Source organism: Squalius cephalus, assembly GCF_949319135.1.
Source record: "Squalius cephalus genome assembly, chromosome: 14".
Classification (NCBI taxonomy): Eukaryota; Metazoa; Chordata; class Actinopteri; order Cypriniformes; family Leuciscidae; genus Squalius; species Squalius cephalus.
The window spans coordinates 32,949,725-32,970,083 of NC_137135.1; the positions used below are offsets into that span (position 1 = coordinate 32,949,725).

Below are 20,359 nucleotides of genomic sequence, written 5' to 3' on the forward strand. Positions count from 1 at the left end.
TGTATTATTTCATGTCTTTACAGGGTTAAGCTGCTCAGTTGAATTTCATTTAACTTGTATAGTTTCTTAAATTATTTAAAGATGAGCTGAAGTGAAAAACACACGTTGCCATGATTCAGTGTTCTTTAGATCATGACTCTCATCCTTTATCTTCCTGCTTGTCTGTAAACAAATGTGTTGCCAGGGAACCGTGTTGTTAACGGAGGGTCGTGTCCGGTATTGTTCCCGAAACGCTTCCCCTCCCCCTGAAACACTCTTCTCCAGCGGGAGGGAGGAGACCGGCTTTATCAAGGCCTCCGCTTACGGGAACCAATAAAGAACACATTCCTACAGACCATCCTGAAGGAATGTACAGGATTCCTATCGCAATTTAGAAACAATCCAAGAAAGAAATTCTGTAAGAATCAGAAAATATCTGGATAAAATGTTGATTGTATTTTGACAGTAAAAAAAATAATATTTACTATATTTACCCATCCATTGGGTCTCAACACTGATAATAATAGTAGTGCAATAGAAAACTGTGAGCCGTTCCACTGCAAAAAACAAAACAAAATAAATCAGATCTCTTTAATGTCTGGATTTCTCTCACATAGCAATGACATTAAATGATCAAGTCACATTTATTTCTATTACACTTTATACAATACAGTTAGTTTCAAATCAGCTTTACAGTAATAAACTGGAAAAAACTGTGTTAATGTAAAAGTAATCATTTTTGAAAGCTGTAAAGCAGCTCTACAGAAGTTTCAGTCCAGTTCAGTGTTGGTAAATGATGGCTATAATATAACGGCTATAATAATAATAATAATGTTTTACACTCTTAAAGCGATGCAATAGAAGAAGCACTTCTGGTTCCCCAAAGAACCTTTCACTGAACAGTTCTGAAATTATTGTTTTTGAGTTACTGAATTATTATTTTTTCTTAATGTGAAGAACATTTTAATAATCCAAAGAACCATAAAAGTTCTTCATGGAACTAAAGATTCCGTTACTAAACCTTTATACTTTAAAGCGCATGAGAAACAGGAATGATACTTAAAAAGACTTCTGAGCAGTGAGATTGACTCATGTGCTTTGTTAGAGAGGTGTGATGTAGTATTGCTCTGTTCTGAGGTGTGTGTGTGTGTGTGTGTGTGTGTGGTGGGGGTTTCTCTGGGCCCCTCTTTTTCTCGTTTCCTTGGTCACCCTGATGGACACACACACACTTTTGCTATGGCGGCCTCAGAGACGTGCAGCACCGTGCCGGAGTCTCCTGAACCAGAGCCCTGTGACCGACCACAACTGGACCAGGACCAGAACCAGAAGAAGGAGGAGGACGAGGACGAGGATGAGGAAGATGAAGGATCTGAACTTCAGAAACTTTCGGATCCGGAGTGTGTGGAGGAGAGATTCCGGATTGACCGGAAGAAGCTGGAGCTCATGCTGTACGGTGTGTGTTTGATCGATGACTCTATAATCTGTCATAGTTTTCTTTCCAGACGCTTCATTAATCCGTTCGATTTTTCTATGCAAACCAGCCTGTTATGATTTCCAGCTAAATGTGCTTGTGTGTGTGTGAGATGTGCTTGTCAGTGGGCTTCAGATGGATGTGGTGTGTGTGTGTGCTGTGATGAACAGGTTTAGTGGTCTGTTATCATGAGCTGTCCAGGAAGATTCTGGAGTTGAGTCGAGTTAACAGCCTGCGATTCATCAACATGAAGTCGACATTCAAACCCCTCAGAGAGCGGGTGACAGATCGAGCTTGTCAGAGGAGAGAGCAGGAATCTGGAGCAGATGCTCCTCCTAAAATCAGGGTTATTCCTCAGAGTTCCTCTTTTAGAGACGCTTCCTTTCAAAATCAACTTAAGATGTCAAATTCCTTATAAATTTTACAATTATTAATACAAATGTTCTGGAGAGTCTTTGTAAAACTCACTGCTATGATACTAGGGTTTTGTAGGTGGTTGCCAGGGTGTATTTGGCTGGCTAGCAGAGTTATTATATTTAACTAAAACCATAAAAACTAATTTTCGCTACTTGAAATAAAATAAATGTGAACTAAAATAAAATATATAAAAAAAAAATAAAAATAAAATAAAAAATATTTCATTTCAGCAAGTTCCCAAGGCAACATTTCTTTTCGGTTAATTTAACCTCATGGAACTAAAACTGAAACCAAAAAGTGATAAAAACTATACAGATATATAAACAACAACAAAATTACTCAAACTTTTAACTAAAATGAAAATGAAAAATGCTCAAATTCAAAATGTTTATAAAAACCAGTATGTTAAATTATAATAAAATAATGCTAATTGTTTTAACGCCATGTCATAATTACGAGATGACAACCTGTGACGTTCCATGTTTTTATAGTGTTTTATTTCAACATTATAGTAAAAGTCACATGGTAAAAGTCGGAGCTCTCGGAAAACTCTGAGTTGTTCCTACGAGTTCTACAAGGACGGGAAGTTCTTTTTGATTACAGTAATTCCAACATGGCGTGAACGCACCTTAACCCAGGTTATTAGGGCATAGATGGTTGCTAGATAGTTGCTTTCTGTCTGAAGTGTCTCTTTCCGTGATCTTCTGGTCTGTAGATATATCATTGTGTTTTCTGGTCCAGAAGGTGAAAATGGATAATCTCCTCAACAACACTCATGATTTGAGGAATCATTCATTATTGGAGCACAAACGCTGCACTTACACACTCTACTTTCACACTGGTTCTTGCTTTAATCTGTTTCCTCTTTCCTCTGTGTTTGTGCCGTATCGCTGCTCAGTGTGTTCTTAGTTGTGTGTGTTTGCTCCTTTCACAGGGAGGGGAATTAGTTTTGCGTCAGCATCCTTTGCTCTAACATAACTTTGCTGTTTGACGCCGTTTCTCAGAAGCGACTTTGTGGTCTTTTTTTTGTGTGTGTAAACACACACACACACACACACACACTCACACTCACACACACACACACACATACACTGGTTGTTCAGTCATTCTTGGTTGCAGAGCTGTGTAACCCGTGGTGACGAGGAGCGGCAAATGAAAGGAGGGATGTTCTGCCTAACCCTGTAAATGTCACTCTGGGGCAAATGTGTTTAACTTTACCACCCCTACACACACACACACACACACACACACACACACACACACACACACACACACACACACAGAGAGAAAGAGATGAGAGAGTCTTTACTCTTTTTAAATCTTAAGATATTGTTTAAGTTGTGTAGTTTCTTTAGAGAACTCACCCAGACAGTTTTAACAATCCTAAACACACACATCCATCCGTCCATCCGTCTACATATAGTTTAGAAATAGGCAATGTGTAACCAGTTTGAACAATCCAAAAACACACAATATTTATTTATGTATTTTTTAATATATATTTATATATTATTTATTATGTATTTATTTATTATGTATTATTATTCATTTATTATGTATTTATTTACTTTTTTATTTATTTAATATGATTTAATATACTATTATTTATGAATTATTAATGATTTTAGTATTAATTATGTATTGGTAAACCATAAAGTGTAATAATAATAAATAATAAAGTGTAAAAAAAAATGTATAATAAAATTGTAATGTTTATTGTCTTTAGAGAACTATCACCATGGAGACAAAATTGTAACTATCCAAAAACAAACACAGTAACATTTATTTATGTAATTGTTTGTTTGTTTCACTAACATTTACATTATTGGTAAAGCATATAAAGTATTATATAGTCTACATATATCTAGAAATAGTCAATATAGAAAATGTGTGAGCAGAGCATGCAATATATGCAAAATAAATGTAATATTTAAATTATGTTCATTATTTAAATTTTTTTTTATGGTATAAAATATGATATATCACCTTGTCTTTAGCTCCTGCAGAATGTTCTGGATTGTCAGGCGAGGAGTTCTTCGAGAAGGTAAGAGTTTAAATAATACCTCTAATATTAACTGGACCACATTCTCATTTTCACACTTAAGGGTTTATGTGAAGAACCTCAGTATAATTAGGCTCTTTGGTGTGAATGTGAACTACATGACCATCTAGAAATCCTGTCAAACCAGCTGCCACCTGAAGACGTGTACATGTGTTCAGATCCGCTGCTGTTTTAGTATGAGGATCACATGCTGGTGCAGTTTCCTGAAAGTAAAAACCACTCATGTGATTCAGTTCCAAACACACTGAACAGATTAAGGTGTTATGAAGGCAAAACGAGGAGCTTTGAGATGCTAATGAGCCATTGTCTCTGATGAATGGAGGATCTGAAAATGCAAATTGAATGTCGCTGAGTTTCTCTGCCTTACACACTCATTGTTCCAGGTGATGAGAGAAACACACACACAGGTGAAATGGCCGTCCAAGCTGAAGATCGGTGCGAAATCAAAGAAAGGTGAGTGATGTCTGTCATCATTTACTGACCCTCATGTTAGGTTCAAACACACAAAAAAGAGGCATTTAGCGTCTGAGCTGTTGTTTAAGACCAAAAAAGCCCACATGCACCATAAAATTATCATAAAAGTGCACTCAAAGTTGTAAATGGAACAATGATTATTGTTTTACAAGAAAATACTTTCAATACGAGTACAAATGTCATGTTTAATTCAATGTTTGTCTTGCATTTCTTTAATTATTTGTGAAATTGACTAGTTTCTAAGTGAAAGTTTCAAAGGAAATCCTCATTTTTGTTCTAGTGTGTCCTAACTATTATATATGCCATTGTCAAGTGTTTGATTACATGCAATTGCATTTGCCATCACTGACATCTGTCCTGGTGCAATGCATCTTCCTACATTATGTTTGAGTGTGCAGTTGAGATTTAAGAGACAGAGACATACGCGTTTAGAAAGACATGTGGGGAGTAAATAGCTGTTTCCAGCCACTTATTTTAATGCGCGTTTTGGGATATTGTATAAAAACCACTGGCTGGAAATGCCAAGATGTGCATAAATTCTAAAAATGCACATAAAAAATGCATGCGCTCAAATAAGGCTGATCATTTTTTTATAGTTAAATGATTTTTCTTTACTGCTGACAGAAATCAAAGCCACTTTTTATGATCTAATCAAAACCCAATGCATCTCCATCCACATTTCCCCCACTGAATAGTTAGTTTAGCGCAGAAGCATGAAGAAGCATTGTGATGATTTGTGTGTTTCTCTCTAGATCCTCATGTTAAAGTGGAGGGGAAAAGAGCAAACGTTCTGGAGGCCAAACGGATGATTCTGGAGCTTCTTGAGACTAAGGTGAGATTTGACCTCCTTTCATTTCTCTTAAAGGGATAGGTCACCCAAAAATGAAAATTACCCCATGATTTACTCACTCTCAAGCCATCCTATATGACATTCTTCCTTCAGACGAATACAATCTGAGTTATATTTAAAAAATGTCCTGGCTCTTCCAAGCTTTATAATGGCAGTGAATGGCTGTGTATTTTTTGAAGTCCATACAAGTGCATCATATCCATCATGAAAGTACTCCACACAGCTCTGGGGGGTTAATAAAGGCCTTTTTTTTTTTTTTTTTTCTTAATTTTAATACATTTTCATACATTTTTATTTTATTCTTGTACTTTACTTTTACTTGTATTTTTTTTATCTTTGTGCTGCATGTAAAGCACTTTGAACTGCATTGACTGGTTTGGAAAAGTGCTATATAAATAAAATTTGCTTGCTTGCTTGCTTGCTTCTGAAGCAAAGTTATGTGTTAATGTAAGAAAAATATCCATATTTAAAACTTTATCGACTAAAATAACTAGCTTCCGGCAGACGGCCTACCCATCAATTTACACCAAAAATAACACTTGAACTTGAGGCACAGCGTAATGATGAACGCGGAAGCGCAGAGGATAGAGCAAAACAAAACACCAGTCACGAATTAGAAGTCTAAAACGTCAGTTTTTAAAGAGAAATGTTGGAAGAGCTTGAGTCTGTTTCGGAGTCGAAGCTTACGCTACTCCTACATCATACGTCATACATCGTCAAGTGTTACTCTTGTGGCGTAAGTCGACTTGCGTAGGCCGTCTGCCGGAAGCTAGTTATTTTAGTCCATAAAGTTTTAAATATGGATATTTTTCTTACACCAACGCATCGCTTCACTTCAGAAGGCCTTTATTAACCCCCCAGAGCCTTTTGGGACACTTTTATGATGGATATGACGCACTTTGATGGACTTCAAAAATAGTGTCTATTCACTCCCATTGTAAAGCTTGGAAGAGCCAGGACATTTTTTTATATAAGTTAAGTGACTTTATTGTCCCCTAATGGAGCAATTTGTTGTGCAGCAGATAGTGTAATCTGCAGTGTATCTGACAGGATAGATTCAACCCTTCTTTGCATCTGCTGCTGATAAACTCTGATTAACTCCGATTGTATTTGTCTGAAGGAAGAATGTTATATACACATAGCTTGAGGGTGAGTAAATCATGGGCTAATTTTCACTTTTGGGTGAACTATCCCTTTAAGGAGTGTGTTTATACACGTTTTACACACCTGTGCACAGGTGAATAAAGTCACGCTGAAGATGGACGTCACACACACGGAGCACTCTCATGTGATCGGGAAAGGGGGTGGGAACATTAAGAAGGTCATGGAGGACACGTCCTGTCACATTCACTTCCCCGATTCCAATCGGAACAACGGCGCAGGAGAAAAGAGCAACCAGGTACTCAGATATGAACCCACAGCATTTCTTCTCACCACTGTTTGAAACATACTTCATTATTCTCAAACCTGCAGGTGTCCATCGCCGGGCCGGTTCAGGGGGTGGAGTCTGCGCGGAGACGGATCCGGGTCAGTCAGGCCTCATTATAATAAACATTCATTATATGTGACTTTATATTCAGCATTCATATATTTATATTCAAATATGTCTTTTTATGTCTCATATTTCAGCCCGTAATTAAAAAAAAAATGCTTAAAGAAAAGTTACTTGCTTTGTAACATTGTTTTTATGATAATATAACACATTTGAATTAATATAATAATTACAATATAAACCATATAATGTATATTACCATATATTATATATTATATTAAAATATATTAAAATATTAAATTATAATCATTATAATCTTATTTTTGTATAAAATATTTATATTTTTTATTCGTTTTTATATTTAAATTTTGTTTTAATTTTAATTTTAGTAAAAGTTTACAAATTTTGTTTGTGTTTTGTAATTTTTATTAGTTTTAAAAAAAAAGTTAATATGTGTTAATTTTAATAATTTTTAATTTATTTAGTTAAATTTTAGTATTTCAACTTAAATGAAACGAAAATGAGAAATGTTGCTTTGGTGACTAGCCGAAATTTTTTTTTATTTCAGTTCATTATTTTATTTCAAGTAATTTTTAGTTAACAATAATTATAATATTAATATATTCATATAATATATATATTAAAAAATATTTTTATTTTATTTTATTTTTATCATTGTAGTATTTGTTATTCTACCTGTCAATTTTACACTGATATTATACTACGGTAATGAAAATCGAGTGAGAATCACCATGAAGAATAATGGGAATTAATGAGGCTGTCATCCGTGATAAATGTGTGTGCATGTGAATCTGGTGTGATTTGCGTAAGTTTGTGACCCGCAGGATCTGCAGCCCCTGGTGCTGACCTTTGACCTCCCCGTGACCCTCGTGGGGGGTGTGGTGGCAGATACGGGGTCGCCGGTGATCCAGCACGTGGCTCAGGCGTTTGGAGTGAGCGTGAGCTTCAGATCGCAGCCCAAGCTTTACTGCAGCACCTGCAGCGTGAGAGGAGTGCAGGGAAACACTGCTGCCCTGAAGGTGACGCGTGTGTGATCATGTGATCAGATATAACATCAATAACACAACCCTGCATCTTCACATATTCTGATGATTTGCAAGAAGGCTTGATATTACCCCATTTGATGATGCCGAGTTCAAAAATACCAGTAAAAACTTTCACTAATGCACTTTTTTTCTCAAACTATATACTGTATGTATGTGTATGGAGGCCCTTGAGGGACACGGTGAAAGAAAGAAGTACAAGATGGGAGGAAAAATGATATGTCAACGTTCCCTCGCAAAACTTTTGGGTTCAACAGAGAAATTTTGTGTTTGTTCGCAAAGAACACAATATTAACTGTCCAACACCCACACATGTTTACATTTTCTTCTGTTATTGGCCATATTTCTAAACATGAAATAAGGATTAGGCATAAAATAATGTTATATATGTTGAAATCGGCTGAGAGTTATAACCTGGCTCAGAGGAATATAGGGATCACGTCTCTGTGGTTTTACTAGTGATTAAAAGATAATGCAAGAGTTCTTCACCTTGACAAATGGATGTCAAAAATGCTACAAAATACACATCATGTTTTGATAAACAGTGATAGAAAGTGATAAACAGGCACTATTTTTGTAATTAGCACCCCAAAATGAGTAAGAAACAAGTATTTGATGTCCTTCAGCAAATATGTTTCAGGGTGGTGTAATTCCTCCTTGACCTTTGACCTCTGCAGAAGGCGACCTGTGTGCTCATGGAGCTGCTGCTGGGCTCGGGTTTGACGGGAGTGATGGTGAGCACACAGCTGGACGTCACCTCACAGCAACACTTGTTCCTGTTGGGTCAGAACGGAGTGAACTTCCTCACCGTGATGCATCAGACACACACACAGATCATCCTGCCCGACCTCAGCGCTCCGCAACACACACCCTCGCTCCTCATCCAGGGCACGGCCGACGGAGTGTGTCTCGCTCGACAGCAGCTGATGGTACAAGAAATGAGTGTACAGTGTCATAGGAATTACTTCAAGTACAGTTTAAGTTATCACAAGTATAAAAAATAATATCTAAATGGGAATATAGTAGTATACTTAAAGTGCAAAAATAATATAAATAGAAAACCATAGGTATGATGTGTGTGAGATGCAGTGTTATTTTAATATATTTAATGTAGTATTCTTGTTTTATTAATATTAACTGAAATAAAATAAGTATTTTTTTAATGTTTTACTTTATTTCAGTTAGCGTTGTTTTTTATTGATGAAAATGTTCACGTTCATGTTTTTTTTTTTTTATATATATATATACATATATATATATATACATCATTTTTTTTTTTTTTTTTTTTTTTTTTTTTTTTTGGATTTAGTTATAATAGCCCTGGAAAGATTAATATGACAAAAAAAAAAAAAAAAGGCGTAGGCGTTTTTGAAGGCGTTTTCATTTTGAAAAATTACTTACATAAAGTTTCATTTTGTTTTTTTTAATTCGATAAATGCTTAATGTTCTCTTTTAGGGTTTGGGTCAGTCCAGTGTTGTTATTGTGAAAATAAAACTATTAAAAGCATTAATTGAAATAAAATAAACTTTAACTGAAATAAAATGCAAAAAAAGGTAAAACATTTCTATTTTGTTTAGTTTAAGTTTCTGTTGTACTAAAATGACACAAACTAAACCTGAAATAAAAAAGTATAAAATCAACATATAGACATGTTTAAACACACACACACACACACACACACACACACACACCTACACGCACACACACACACACACACACACACACACACCAAACACCACACCAACAACAAAATTACAAAATAGTATCATTATTACAATTTTAGTATCATTACTATTGCAGTATTTATTGATATTTAAATATAAATAAATACTGCAATAGTAATGATACTAAAATAGTCTGTACTTAATATCATTAACTGGTCATTTCTACCAAAGTGCTGCTTTCACATTCATCAATTTTTATTATTTTTCAAACAACAATAGACCAAACCAAATCTGCAAACACTGCAACATCTGCATATACATAAATATTCATTACATTCATTCATTATACTGTAGCCTCAACTGTCTGAATGTCATTATAATATCAGAGAGTGGGTCATTTAATGTGAAAATAGATGTGATTCTGGCAGGATTAGCTGCATAATGGACTGTCAGCATTCACAGCACGCATGATATGATAGACAATAACATATTTATAAGAATCTGTCAGTGTGTTTGTCTGGTCTGGGCCGTCCTGCTCTTGTCTGACTGTGTCTGTTCTCACGCAGGACTGTCTGCCTGTCTGTCTGATGTTTGATTTGAAGGACGAGGGAGATTCTGACCCTCGGAAACTCGCTCAGATGATGCAGAACCTGGGAGTTTTTATCAGCGTCAAACCGAAGGTCAAGCAGACAGCGAAGGTACTACAGCACAGCGCCCACAATGCACCTGTCAAAAAAACCTATGCATACAAATATGAAATTCATATACTTATACTACAGACTAAAATGACGAGTACATACTTCAGGGTCTTGATATAGCAGGCATGCTTAAGGGGCTTCACACTGTTAAATCACTAAATTCATTATTTTAAAAGTATCATAATTTCACTTTTAGGTTCAAATAGGTAAAAGGTCAAGGATTAGTTCACCCCATAATCAAACAAATAAATAAAAATGTACATGGTATATAAAATAAAATAAAATGTTTTGCTCATAGGAAATTAAGCTTATTTTAGGACAGAGTTTTTGCAGTGTGACATTTATATAATAAAAAATATAATTTAAATCAAATAAAAATATCTAAAACTATATACAAATAACATAGCATTTTATTAATATTATATAATATTATTTAAAAACTAATATTAATATATTATAGACTTATAGACTTTATAAAAAAAATTCTCAGTGTTGAAACAACAACTAACATTGTTTCAACCACATTTCGTCTGGTTTCGTCTCATTTATGCACGTATAACTGTTTAAAGTGTGTGTGTCCAGTCAGTGGTTGTGAAAGGTTTGGAGAGGAACATCATGAACCTCTATGAGGCCAGACGTCTGCTGCTCGGGCTGGACTCCAGTGAGGTCTCTGTAGTGACCAAGAACATGTCTGAGGTCTCGGTGACGACCAAGACCCCTGTGGACCCTCTGGTGGCCAGTAATGGAATCACAGGCTACTGGCTCAAGGTGTTAATGCAACAACTGTGCCTCACTGAGACAGGTGTGTGTGTGTGTGTGTGTGTGTGTGTGTGTGTGTCAGTGGTTCATGAGTGCTTTCATCCTCTTTAGTTTCACTGATGCTCGTTTGTTGTGCTAAATAAACTGTTTTTGTACCTGTCATTCTTCATCCGCTGTGCCCTCTTCAGATGCTGTGATTGGCTCTCCCACTGGGAAGCCCCGCCCCACACAACCACCCGGATTGGCTGTTACCTCAGAGGATGGACGGATAGGACTCAAAGGAGTGGAGTCTAAATTAGAGAAGGTTTCAATGATCAGAATCATGATTATGTTTAGAATGTACACTTACTAGTGTACTACATGTATATATATGTATAAACTATATATATATATAATCACAGCATCTGTCTAGAACATGTGTTGGTCATATTTCACCCCATATTAATAATATATATGATATAATATATTTTGCCCATAGACAATGAAGACAATTTTAAGAGATGTTTTTTCATTATTACATTAAATGATAATTTAACATTTTTTTTTTCATTTTGAATAATATAATAATTAGAATTTAAGTTATATAAAAATATATACAACTATACACAAGTATTTTAATACAATATTTTTATTAATATAATTCTGAAAATACATTTTTATATATTTATGACGCCTATTTTGGGACGATTTTTTTGTATTGTGACATTATTTTTTATAGTAGTTAAGCGCATTTCCCTCTTAATTCTCATGATCATAATTATTCACCTGGAAATTAGAGTTTTATATATATATATATATATATGTATATGTATATGTATGTATGCATGTATGTATATATATTAAGGTTATTTTTAATTCAGCTTTTGTGTAAAAATGTCATTAATAATGAGTTAATAATGTTACAAAAATTGGATGTTATGAATCATGGTTGATAACATTTCCAGTTCATTGGTAACTTTGGAAATGGACAGCTACGGTGAAAGCATTGCATTGTAGGAGTATCTCAATCATCTAGTTGTATATAGTACTTGCCCTAGTTGTATATCTCACAATGTTGAAAGTCGCAGGTCATCCAGGTGTCTCATGCATATAACGAATTATATTGATTGATCAACTGACTGCATGATTCATGCTACTTATACTTCTTCAATTAAATTATGTGTTTAATATAATGCTAAAGTAAATGAGATTTAATGACAGTAAAAGTGTTTATGAGTAAACAAAACCAAAAGCTTGTATTAATGTCATTGTATCAGATTCCAGAGAATGACGATCCGCAGACACAAGCAGAGACGGAGTCCTGCGTCTCGCCACATGCAGAGGTGACGGAGGTTAGAGAGGTCGTTGCCAAGACAACTGTCTCATCAAGGAGAGGCAGCCAATCAGAGGCCTCCAGGGAGCCAAACCAGCCGTTCACGTCTGAGAGGTAAAACCCTCCGTCCAGCCTGGCAGAACATGCTCTGGATTACAGTCTAGAATATATCACTGAATAAAACTGTGTGTGTGTTTCAGGTCAGTGAGGGTGGAGGTGGATGGTGTGTATTTGAACAGAGACAGACGCTGTAGTCTGAGAATATTCCCCTCCATCGACCCTCATAATGAGGTACATTACTCTCACAGTTTTAAAACTGTACCTATTAATCAAAACGGAAGATTTTGTCAGATTTAGTTCACAACTAAAAGCTTTTGTCTCACCGGTTTATTAAAACAATCTTTGTTTACTGTTGTTTAACAGGACCGTGAATACGAGAGAAAAAAGCTTCTGGCAACTCAAGGTTTGTTGGTTTTTATTCAGGACTTGAAACATTAGATCTAAAAGATGTTTTATTATATTATATTATATTATATTATATTATATTATATTATATTATATTATATTATATTATATTATATTATATTATATTATATTATATTATTATTTAGAGCCATTCAGTAAGTACTGTATGTATTTATCTTAGTCATAATTCACCCTATAATAAAAAAAGATAGAAAAAAAAGATTCTAATAGAAAATGAAGCCTATTTTAGGAATGTTAAATTATCATAAAATAATGTTACAATACAGAACAAATTTGCCTTGCCTATGAATTTGTATTTATATTATTATTTTATTTTATTTTATTTTATTTTATATTATATTATATTATATTATATTATATTATATTATATTGTATTATATTATATTATATTATATTATATTATATTATATTATAATTTAGTGCCAATAAGTTAATTCAAGCTAATGTTGCTGATGAACATGATGTTGTTTCTGGTTTTTTTGTTTTTATGAATAAATATGTTTTAGATAAAGATTTCAGATTCATGCACTCTCATATTTATTTCTTACCGACGGAGTTTAGATCGACGTGTTCATTTTCTGCATCATTTTCACGGTGTCTCACATCAAAGTGTAATCTTTGTGTGATCAAAATGTGACGATTAAAAGCCAAATGATTTAAACTGTGCCCAATTCAGATTGTTATTCTGGGCCGTGACTGGGTGGACTTGTGTCTGTGTGCGACGGGCCGCCGCAGGCTCCATCTATTTGGCATTCATCATGCTGTATAAACCTCAAAATGGATTAAAGAGCTTGAGTGTGCCAGAGAGGTGATATAGGGGAGCCATTTAAGCGTTACGCAGTGCCAGGGAGGGTGATAGAGGGGACCCATTTCAGAGTAACACGCTGCCAGATTTATAATGGACTGCAGCCACTCCACCCACAGAATATGCAGACAGATGAACACACACACACACACACACACACACACACACACACACACACACACACACACACACACACACACGCGCGCACAGAGCAAGCTGACATAAAATCATTCTGGCTAGTTGACATGATGTGTGACGTGTTAGACTAAATTCATTAGTTCTGCACCTCTTTCATGAGCTTATGTTAATTGACAGATGAGGAATATTTGTACTTCAATTCTAGTACCATTTAAACTTTGAAGCAATTTTCACCCAGAAATTGCTTGTGAATTTTTTGCGAACAATTGCATAGAAATGGTAAATAATGCATTGAATAAAATGTGAACTTTTAAGTCGCATACATACTCCAATAATCCTTGTTTTATTTACAACTTAGAATTTTTTTTTTATTATTATTATTTTTTACAGTGTAGTATAGGCAAAAATGTGATTTGCATTCATAAACATTTTACAGAAACATTTTATCCTAAAATCTTGATTTACATTTATGCATTTGGCAGATGATTCTATCCAAAGAAACTTACATTGCATTCAAGTTATACACTTTAAAGTTTAAACGTTAATTTGATTTAGTGATTAAAAATAAAAATCCATGAACATATGTTATCTACCCACAGGCACACAAAACACACTTAATGCATTTATCTATATTTCTGTCAGAAGTGAATGGGTTTGATGTTTAAAGTAAATTATGTAAAAAAAGAAAAGAAAACAAATCTACATTATTTGAGAAGCCGAGTAATTAAGACTTGTCAGACAGAGACTATAAATGTTTGGTTAGTTAACTGATCTTAAATTAGAAAATGGCACTCTTGCTTAAGGAATCGCCACACAAAACGTCAAAAGATTATCCTACTAAATTCAAGAATGTGCATGTGTTTTTTAATGTTTAATCTCACACCCTGTGCACCTCAGAAACAGATACTGTACTTTTTAAATAAGCTCCTGTTTAAACTATTTCATTCACAGAGAGAGAGAGAGAGAGAGAGAGAGAGAGAGAGAGAGGTGTAGAAAGGTATAGCAGCACATTCTTCTGCATGACTGATTTTGATTAAGTTGTTTAATTAGGTGGCAGGTGTTTAATAATTCAGGGGGACTTACACACACACACACACACACACAATGCACAATGCAGTTAAAAGCGACACTGCACACACACACTTTAATTAGAGCCGCTGCTGTATGCCAGTGTAAATCTGGACCCGGTTCTGAGCGTATAATGTTTCCAGGCGTTCAGGCAGTTTGTGTGTGTGTGTCTAATAATGCCTGTGATTTAATCTGTGAAGTGTGTGTTACAGCCATGCAGCAGACACCCGTGGTCACTGAGGTTCGGACCCCCACAGACACCTGGGCTGGCTTGGGCTTCTCTAAATCGATGCCCACCGATGCTGTGCGCGAGCTGAGAGCCGTGAGCCGCCGCTGCTACAGACCCTACAACAACCAGCAGCAGGTGCACACACACATCCAGCTCTCTAGATGAGGACGCACAGTACCCTCTTCTTTTATACCAAGCTATTTGGCTTTTCAAAACCTTTAACACTGAGTATCAGAGTTCATCATGTGTGCCAAATAGTGAGTTTTGCACCAGCAAACACCACTCACATTTCCTTCATGAAATGTAAAAGGATTATACCATGTACACCAATTTGTGGTTTATTTATTTTTATTTTTTTGAAAGAAATTCATAGGCAAAGACTCATTAAGTTGGTCAAAAGTGACAGTAAAAACATTTATAATGTTACAAAAATAGTTCTTTTGAACTTTATTCACTTAAGAATAAATAAATAAAATAAAATCTATCACAGTTTCCACAAAATTGTTAAGGAGCACAACTGTTTTCAACATTGAAAATAATCAGAAATGTTTCTTGAGCATCAAATCATCATATTAGAGTGATTTCTGAAGGATCATGTGACTCTGAAGACTGGAGTAATGATGCTGAAAATTCAGCTTTGCATCAGGAGTAAATTACATTTTAAAAGATATTCAAATAGAAAGCAGCTGTTTAAAAGTGTAACAATATTTCAATATTTTTGTATTTTCGATCAAATTGGTGAAAATTCAGCTTTGCATCAGAGAAAGTAATTCAATTTTAAAATGTATTCATATAGAAATACGTTATTTTGAATTGTAATAATATTTCAGAATATTACTATTTTTCATCAAATAAATGCAGCCTTTGTGAGCATAAGAGACTTCTTTTAAAAAAGCTTACCAAACCCAAACATTTGAACAGGAATCAACGTTGTCAAAACGATCCCCGTTCACGAAAACTATTAAAAACACTGTATATTCATGCCAGGCCAGTAGTTGGCGATGTCACTTTGTAAAGAAACACACACTCCTATAGACTGAACACGTAATAATACGTATGTGCATGACATCACCATTTTCACAAATTCACGTTTTTGTTGTTTACATAGAGACGGTCACTGTATCATTATCGAAAACTTGCACTTTGATGCAAAATTATTTTTAAAAGTTTGTGTTTTCAGTCCCACGTTGTCATGTAAATGAATGGCCAAAAGCTATAAAAAGTTTCCCGTTTTTAGTTGAAAACTAAAACTACTGGTTTGACTTACATTATGAGGAATCGAAGTCCTTATATTGTAGTGTGTCAAATTGCTAAATAAAAAGTTTTTTTTTATTTTTTTATTTTTTATTAAAATGCCTATGGAATGTCCTCATAATGATAGGTGTACCAACATGGACTGTGTGTGTGTGTGTGTGTGTGTGTGTGTGTGTGTGTTCTGAACAAGAGACCTCCAAATGACCCACCTGTGTGAGGAAATTTGTGTGTGTTTATAAAAAGATTCCTTTTTGAGTACATTGGTAATGTATATACACACACACACATATGTGCCTGTCATTCAGAACAGTGAAATCATGGAGAAAAGACTGTAAACTCCACTCACAGAAGTGTACGGGCACACAGTGAGCAGCACATCACTGTTCCCTTCACTTCCACCCTCATTTCCTCTCTGCTGAGATAATGAGACGCTCTCAATTAAAGATCTCAATGGAAGAGGTTTAGCGCAGCACTGCAGCACTGATTGAATCTGATTTTGATTGTTACTGCTGTTTGAACCGCATTATTTCTGAGAATAAGTGAAACCCCTTGAAGGATTCAAATTGAAAAGTTATTGAAATCTGTTTTGTGCTTCGTCCTTTCTTAAAGGGTTCAATCAAAAACTGGGTTCAATTTAAAACCTGTCAAAAAATTATTTCCTGTAAAAGCATTATTTTTTCTGTGGAATGCAAAAGACTATGTTTTGCGGAACGTTCACGTTTTTTTATATAATGAAAGCAGCTTTCAAACTCCAAAAAGAAAAAAAAAATCTGATTTTTTTTATGTTTTGACAAGTCTTTTCTGCTCACCGAGGCTGCATTTATTTAATCAAAAATACAGCAAAAACAGAGATATTGTGAAATATTTTTGCAATTTAAAATAAATATTTTCTATGTGAATGTATTGTAAAATGTAATTTATTCCTGTGGTCAAAGATGAATTTTCAGCATCATGATTTGTCTGTGTGGTTGTAGGTGTGGAGTTCACAGAACGGCAGCGACTCGGGGAACTGGAGAGAAAGACGTGGATCTGCATCTTCATCACCACCTTCATCATCATCCTTTCTTGCCTATAGTTTGTCATCAGCCCGAACATGTATGTGTGCTGTTAAACTCATCGTTCTGCTCCCTAATTACAGAGGGTGTGACATACAGTATCGTGTTTAATTAATTAACAGGAACTATTAAATGAGTTTAGCTGCTAATTAAAGAATTAAATTCTGCCAGCTGCTTTATTTCAAAGTGAAACAATCATTTACGCTTGTTGAGGGGATCGAGATCCAGGACCTACTGGGAAATTTAAAGGGATAGTTCACTTTGAAATTAAATTTTGGTATGTTTTAGCTTACCTCAAGGGCATCCAAGATGTTGGTGTCTTTGTTTCCGCAGTAGCTTCAATTTTGATATTTTTAGGTCAAACCGTTCTTGTCTGACAGTCATTTAATGCAGGTCTATGGTCACTATATGAAAGAGCATGCACAGAGAAGTCCAAATTAAACAATTCCCCATCGTAAGTACACATTGATGGCCTAAGACACGAAACGAGCGGTTTGTGTGAGAAAACAAACAGTAGTTATATCGTTTTTACCTCTTGTACACAACCACGTCCAAGTGGCCAACTTTCCGGCGCTTGCGCAGACTAAGCCAGAACGCGCGCACACGTCACACACCAGGAAGCGCGCGCGCCCTCAGATCACTTGGACGTGGTTGTGTACAAGAGGTAAAAACAATATAAATACTGTTCGTTTTCTCACACAAACCGCTCGTTTCGTGTCTTAGGCCATCAATGTGTACTTACGATGGGGAACTGTTTAATTTGGACTCTGTGCATGCTCTTTGAGACAGTGACCATAGACCTGCATTATATGACTGACAGACAAGAACGGTTTGACCTAAAAATATCAAAATTGAAACTACTGCAGAAACAAAGACACCTACATCTTGGATGCCCTTGAGGTAAGCTAAAACATACCAAAATTTAATTTCAAAGTGAACTATCCCTTTAAATATCACACCAGCTTTATAATCTTTTCATTTCTGACCTTTGACCTGCAGCGGAGGGGTACATGACCAGCTCTGAGGGCGGGGCTACAGTGTCCAGACATTTGATTGGCAGCTCTCCCAGTCCCGCCCACGCAGATGATCTTATTGAGTTACTGGCACAGCTGGGTCTGGAGAAATACATTGATATTTTCCAACAACAGGAGGTAAATGCACAACCCACACACACACGTCCCAGACGGCACACCCACAGAACGCCCACACGCCGCTATTGTCTGATGCAGACTGCACACAAACTTGGCAAGATCTGACTGGATCTAACCTTGAGGAATGAGGGTGCACAGGATTATTTTAGTCTACCTGGAAACAAAGTCATGTTTTAAAGTTTGAGGTGGATCTAGTGACTGGATTTGCATCAGATCTTTAAAAAAAGATTTCCATGAGCAGAACTGTACAGTATATTCTGCTTTGTTTTTGGTTTGTGAAACAAACCATCAGTATTTGCACTGGAAAAAAATATTTTTCTACACAGTATCTTTGTCTTGGATTTCAATAAAATAACATTCTTAAACCAATATACATTGACTTCAGATGCAAAGTCTCGTTTTCTGATAAATTTATGAAAACAAGAATATTATCTGCTGATGCAAAATGTTCAATATCAAATCAGAGACTGGGGTCTGATATTTGCAAGTATGTGTGGAATAATAATTTTTTTTTTTCTTATGCTCACCAACACTGCATTTATTTGCTCAAAAATATAGTAAAAACAATAATATTGTGAAATATTAAAGTTTAAAATAATATAATAATAAATAAAATAATAAAATAAAATATAATAATAAAATAAAATAATAATATTTAATAATAATAAGTTTTTTATTTTAATATATTCTGAAATGTAATTTATTCCTGTGATCAAAGCTGAATTTTCAGCATCATTACTCCAGTCTTCAGTGTCACATGATCCTTCAGAAATCATTCTAATATGATGATTTGCTGCTCAAGAAACATTTCTTATTATTATAAATATTGAAACAGTTGTGCTGCTTCATATTTACTTTATTTTTGATCAAATAAATGCTGCCTTTGTGGGATTTTTTTATTTATTAAACTCACTCAAGACTTAATACATTAAATAATTTTGCTTCTCAAGTAAATGTATCTTGATTTCAAGAATGTTTAGATATTTATATTGTTAGTGAAAAATTCTGAGTAAGAAAATCATTTTTGGAGTGTGTTACTTTTGTTAAATTCAGATATGTGCAGTTTTTGGAATGATTTAATATTTTCTACACCAGTTTGTTTGTGTGGTATCAACCTAAAGACATGTATGCCCAAACACACACACACAAATAAATGTTGTTCTCTCATCTGTCAGATCGATTACCAGACGTTCCTGACGCTCTCAGACGAGGATTTGAAGGAAGTGGGTGTGAACACATTTGGAGCGCGACGGAAGATGATTCTCGCCATCACGGGTCACTTTAATTAACCAATCTAATGTAGAACTTGTTAAAGAAACATTCCGTTGGCTGATTTGACTAAGAAATCATCATGTCGACATATGGTGGATAAATCTAAACATTTGAAGCATTTTCATGTGAAACTTGACTTTTCCTGTACTTTTCCTTCATTAGATCTGAGTAGAAAGAGGACATTTCCAGAAGCGCCCACAGTGAAGTCTGGATACCTGGAAGGCGGAGCGAGCGGACGACTTCCACGAATCATGGACGAGGACTTGGCTGCCAAGAGTAACCGCTGGTGACCCAATCATGTGAACGCAAAAGACTATAGCATTACCTATAATGCACCTGGGGCCAGTTTGTGCTTCCCGTCATGTTGGCCCTCAGGGACCAATCAAAGTATGACATGACAGATGATTTCCATATAAGACAGAGAGGACAGATGTGCTGTGACTCTCAGAGGAAACATGCGGAGAAGTGTGACCTTCAGCATGATCCCACTGCCCGTCCAACACCAATACTTAGTATGCAAGTCTGTCTCTCTGACTCTCTCTACCTCCTTTTCTCTTTCTACTGCTGTTCTATGCAAAACTTTATTTCCTTTATGTATTGTTCAAATATAAGAATGCTTTCAGACAATGTTTAAATTTGGATCTTCCATTAAATGAGA

The 20,359-nt window shown here is 35.3% G+C and overlaps 1 protein-coding gene across 1 annotated transcript; it reads left to right on the plus strand.

Annotated features, from left to right (window-relative positions):
* Positions 1-1,215: 1,215 nt before the first annotated feature.
* Positions 1,216-20,359, plus strand: bicc2 (bicaudal C homolog 2; the record flags this gene model as incomplete). The annotated part of the gene is made up of 19 exons (XM_079893041.1): positions 1,216-1,432; positions 3,865-3,911; positions 4,313-4,382; positions 5,156-5,235; positions 6,491-6,652; positions 6,727-6,780; positions 7,591-7,785; positions 8,487-8,738; positions 10,041-10,172; positions 10,755-10,974; positions 11,120-11,235; positions 12,188-12,357; positions 12,444-12,534; positions 12,667-12,706; positions 14,953-15,104; positions 17,198-17,318; positions 18,278-18,429; positions 19,605-19,704; positions 19,864-20,359. 19 exons carry the CDS (start codon positions 1,216-1,218, stop codon positions 19,989-19,991), a joined length of 2,499 nt encoding a protein of 832 aa, XP_079749167.1. The 3' UTR covers positions 19,992-20,359.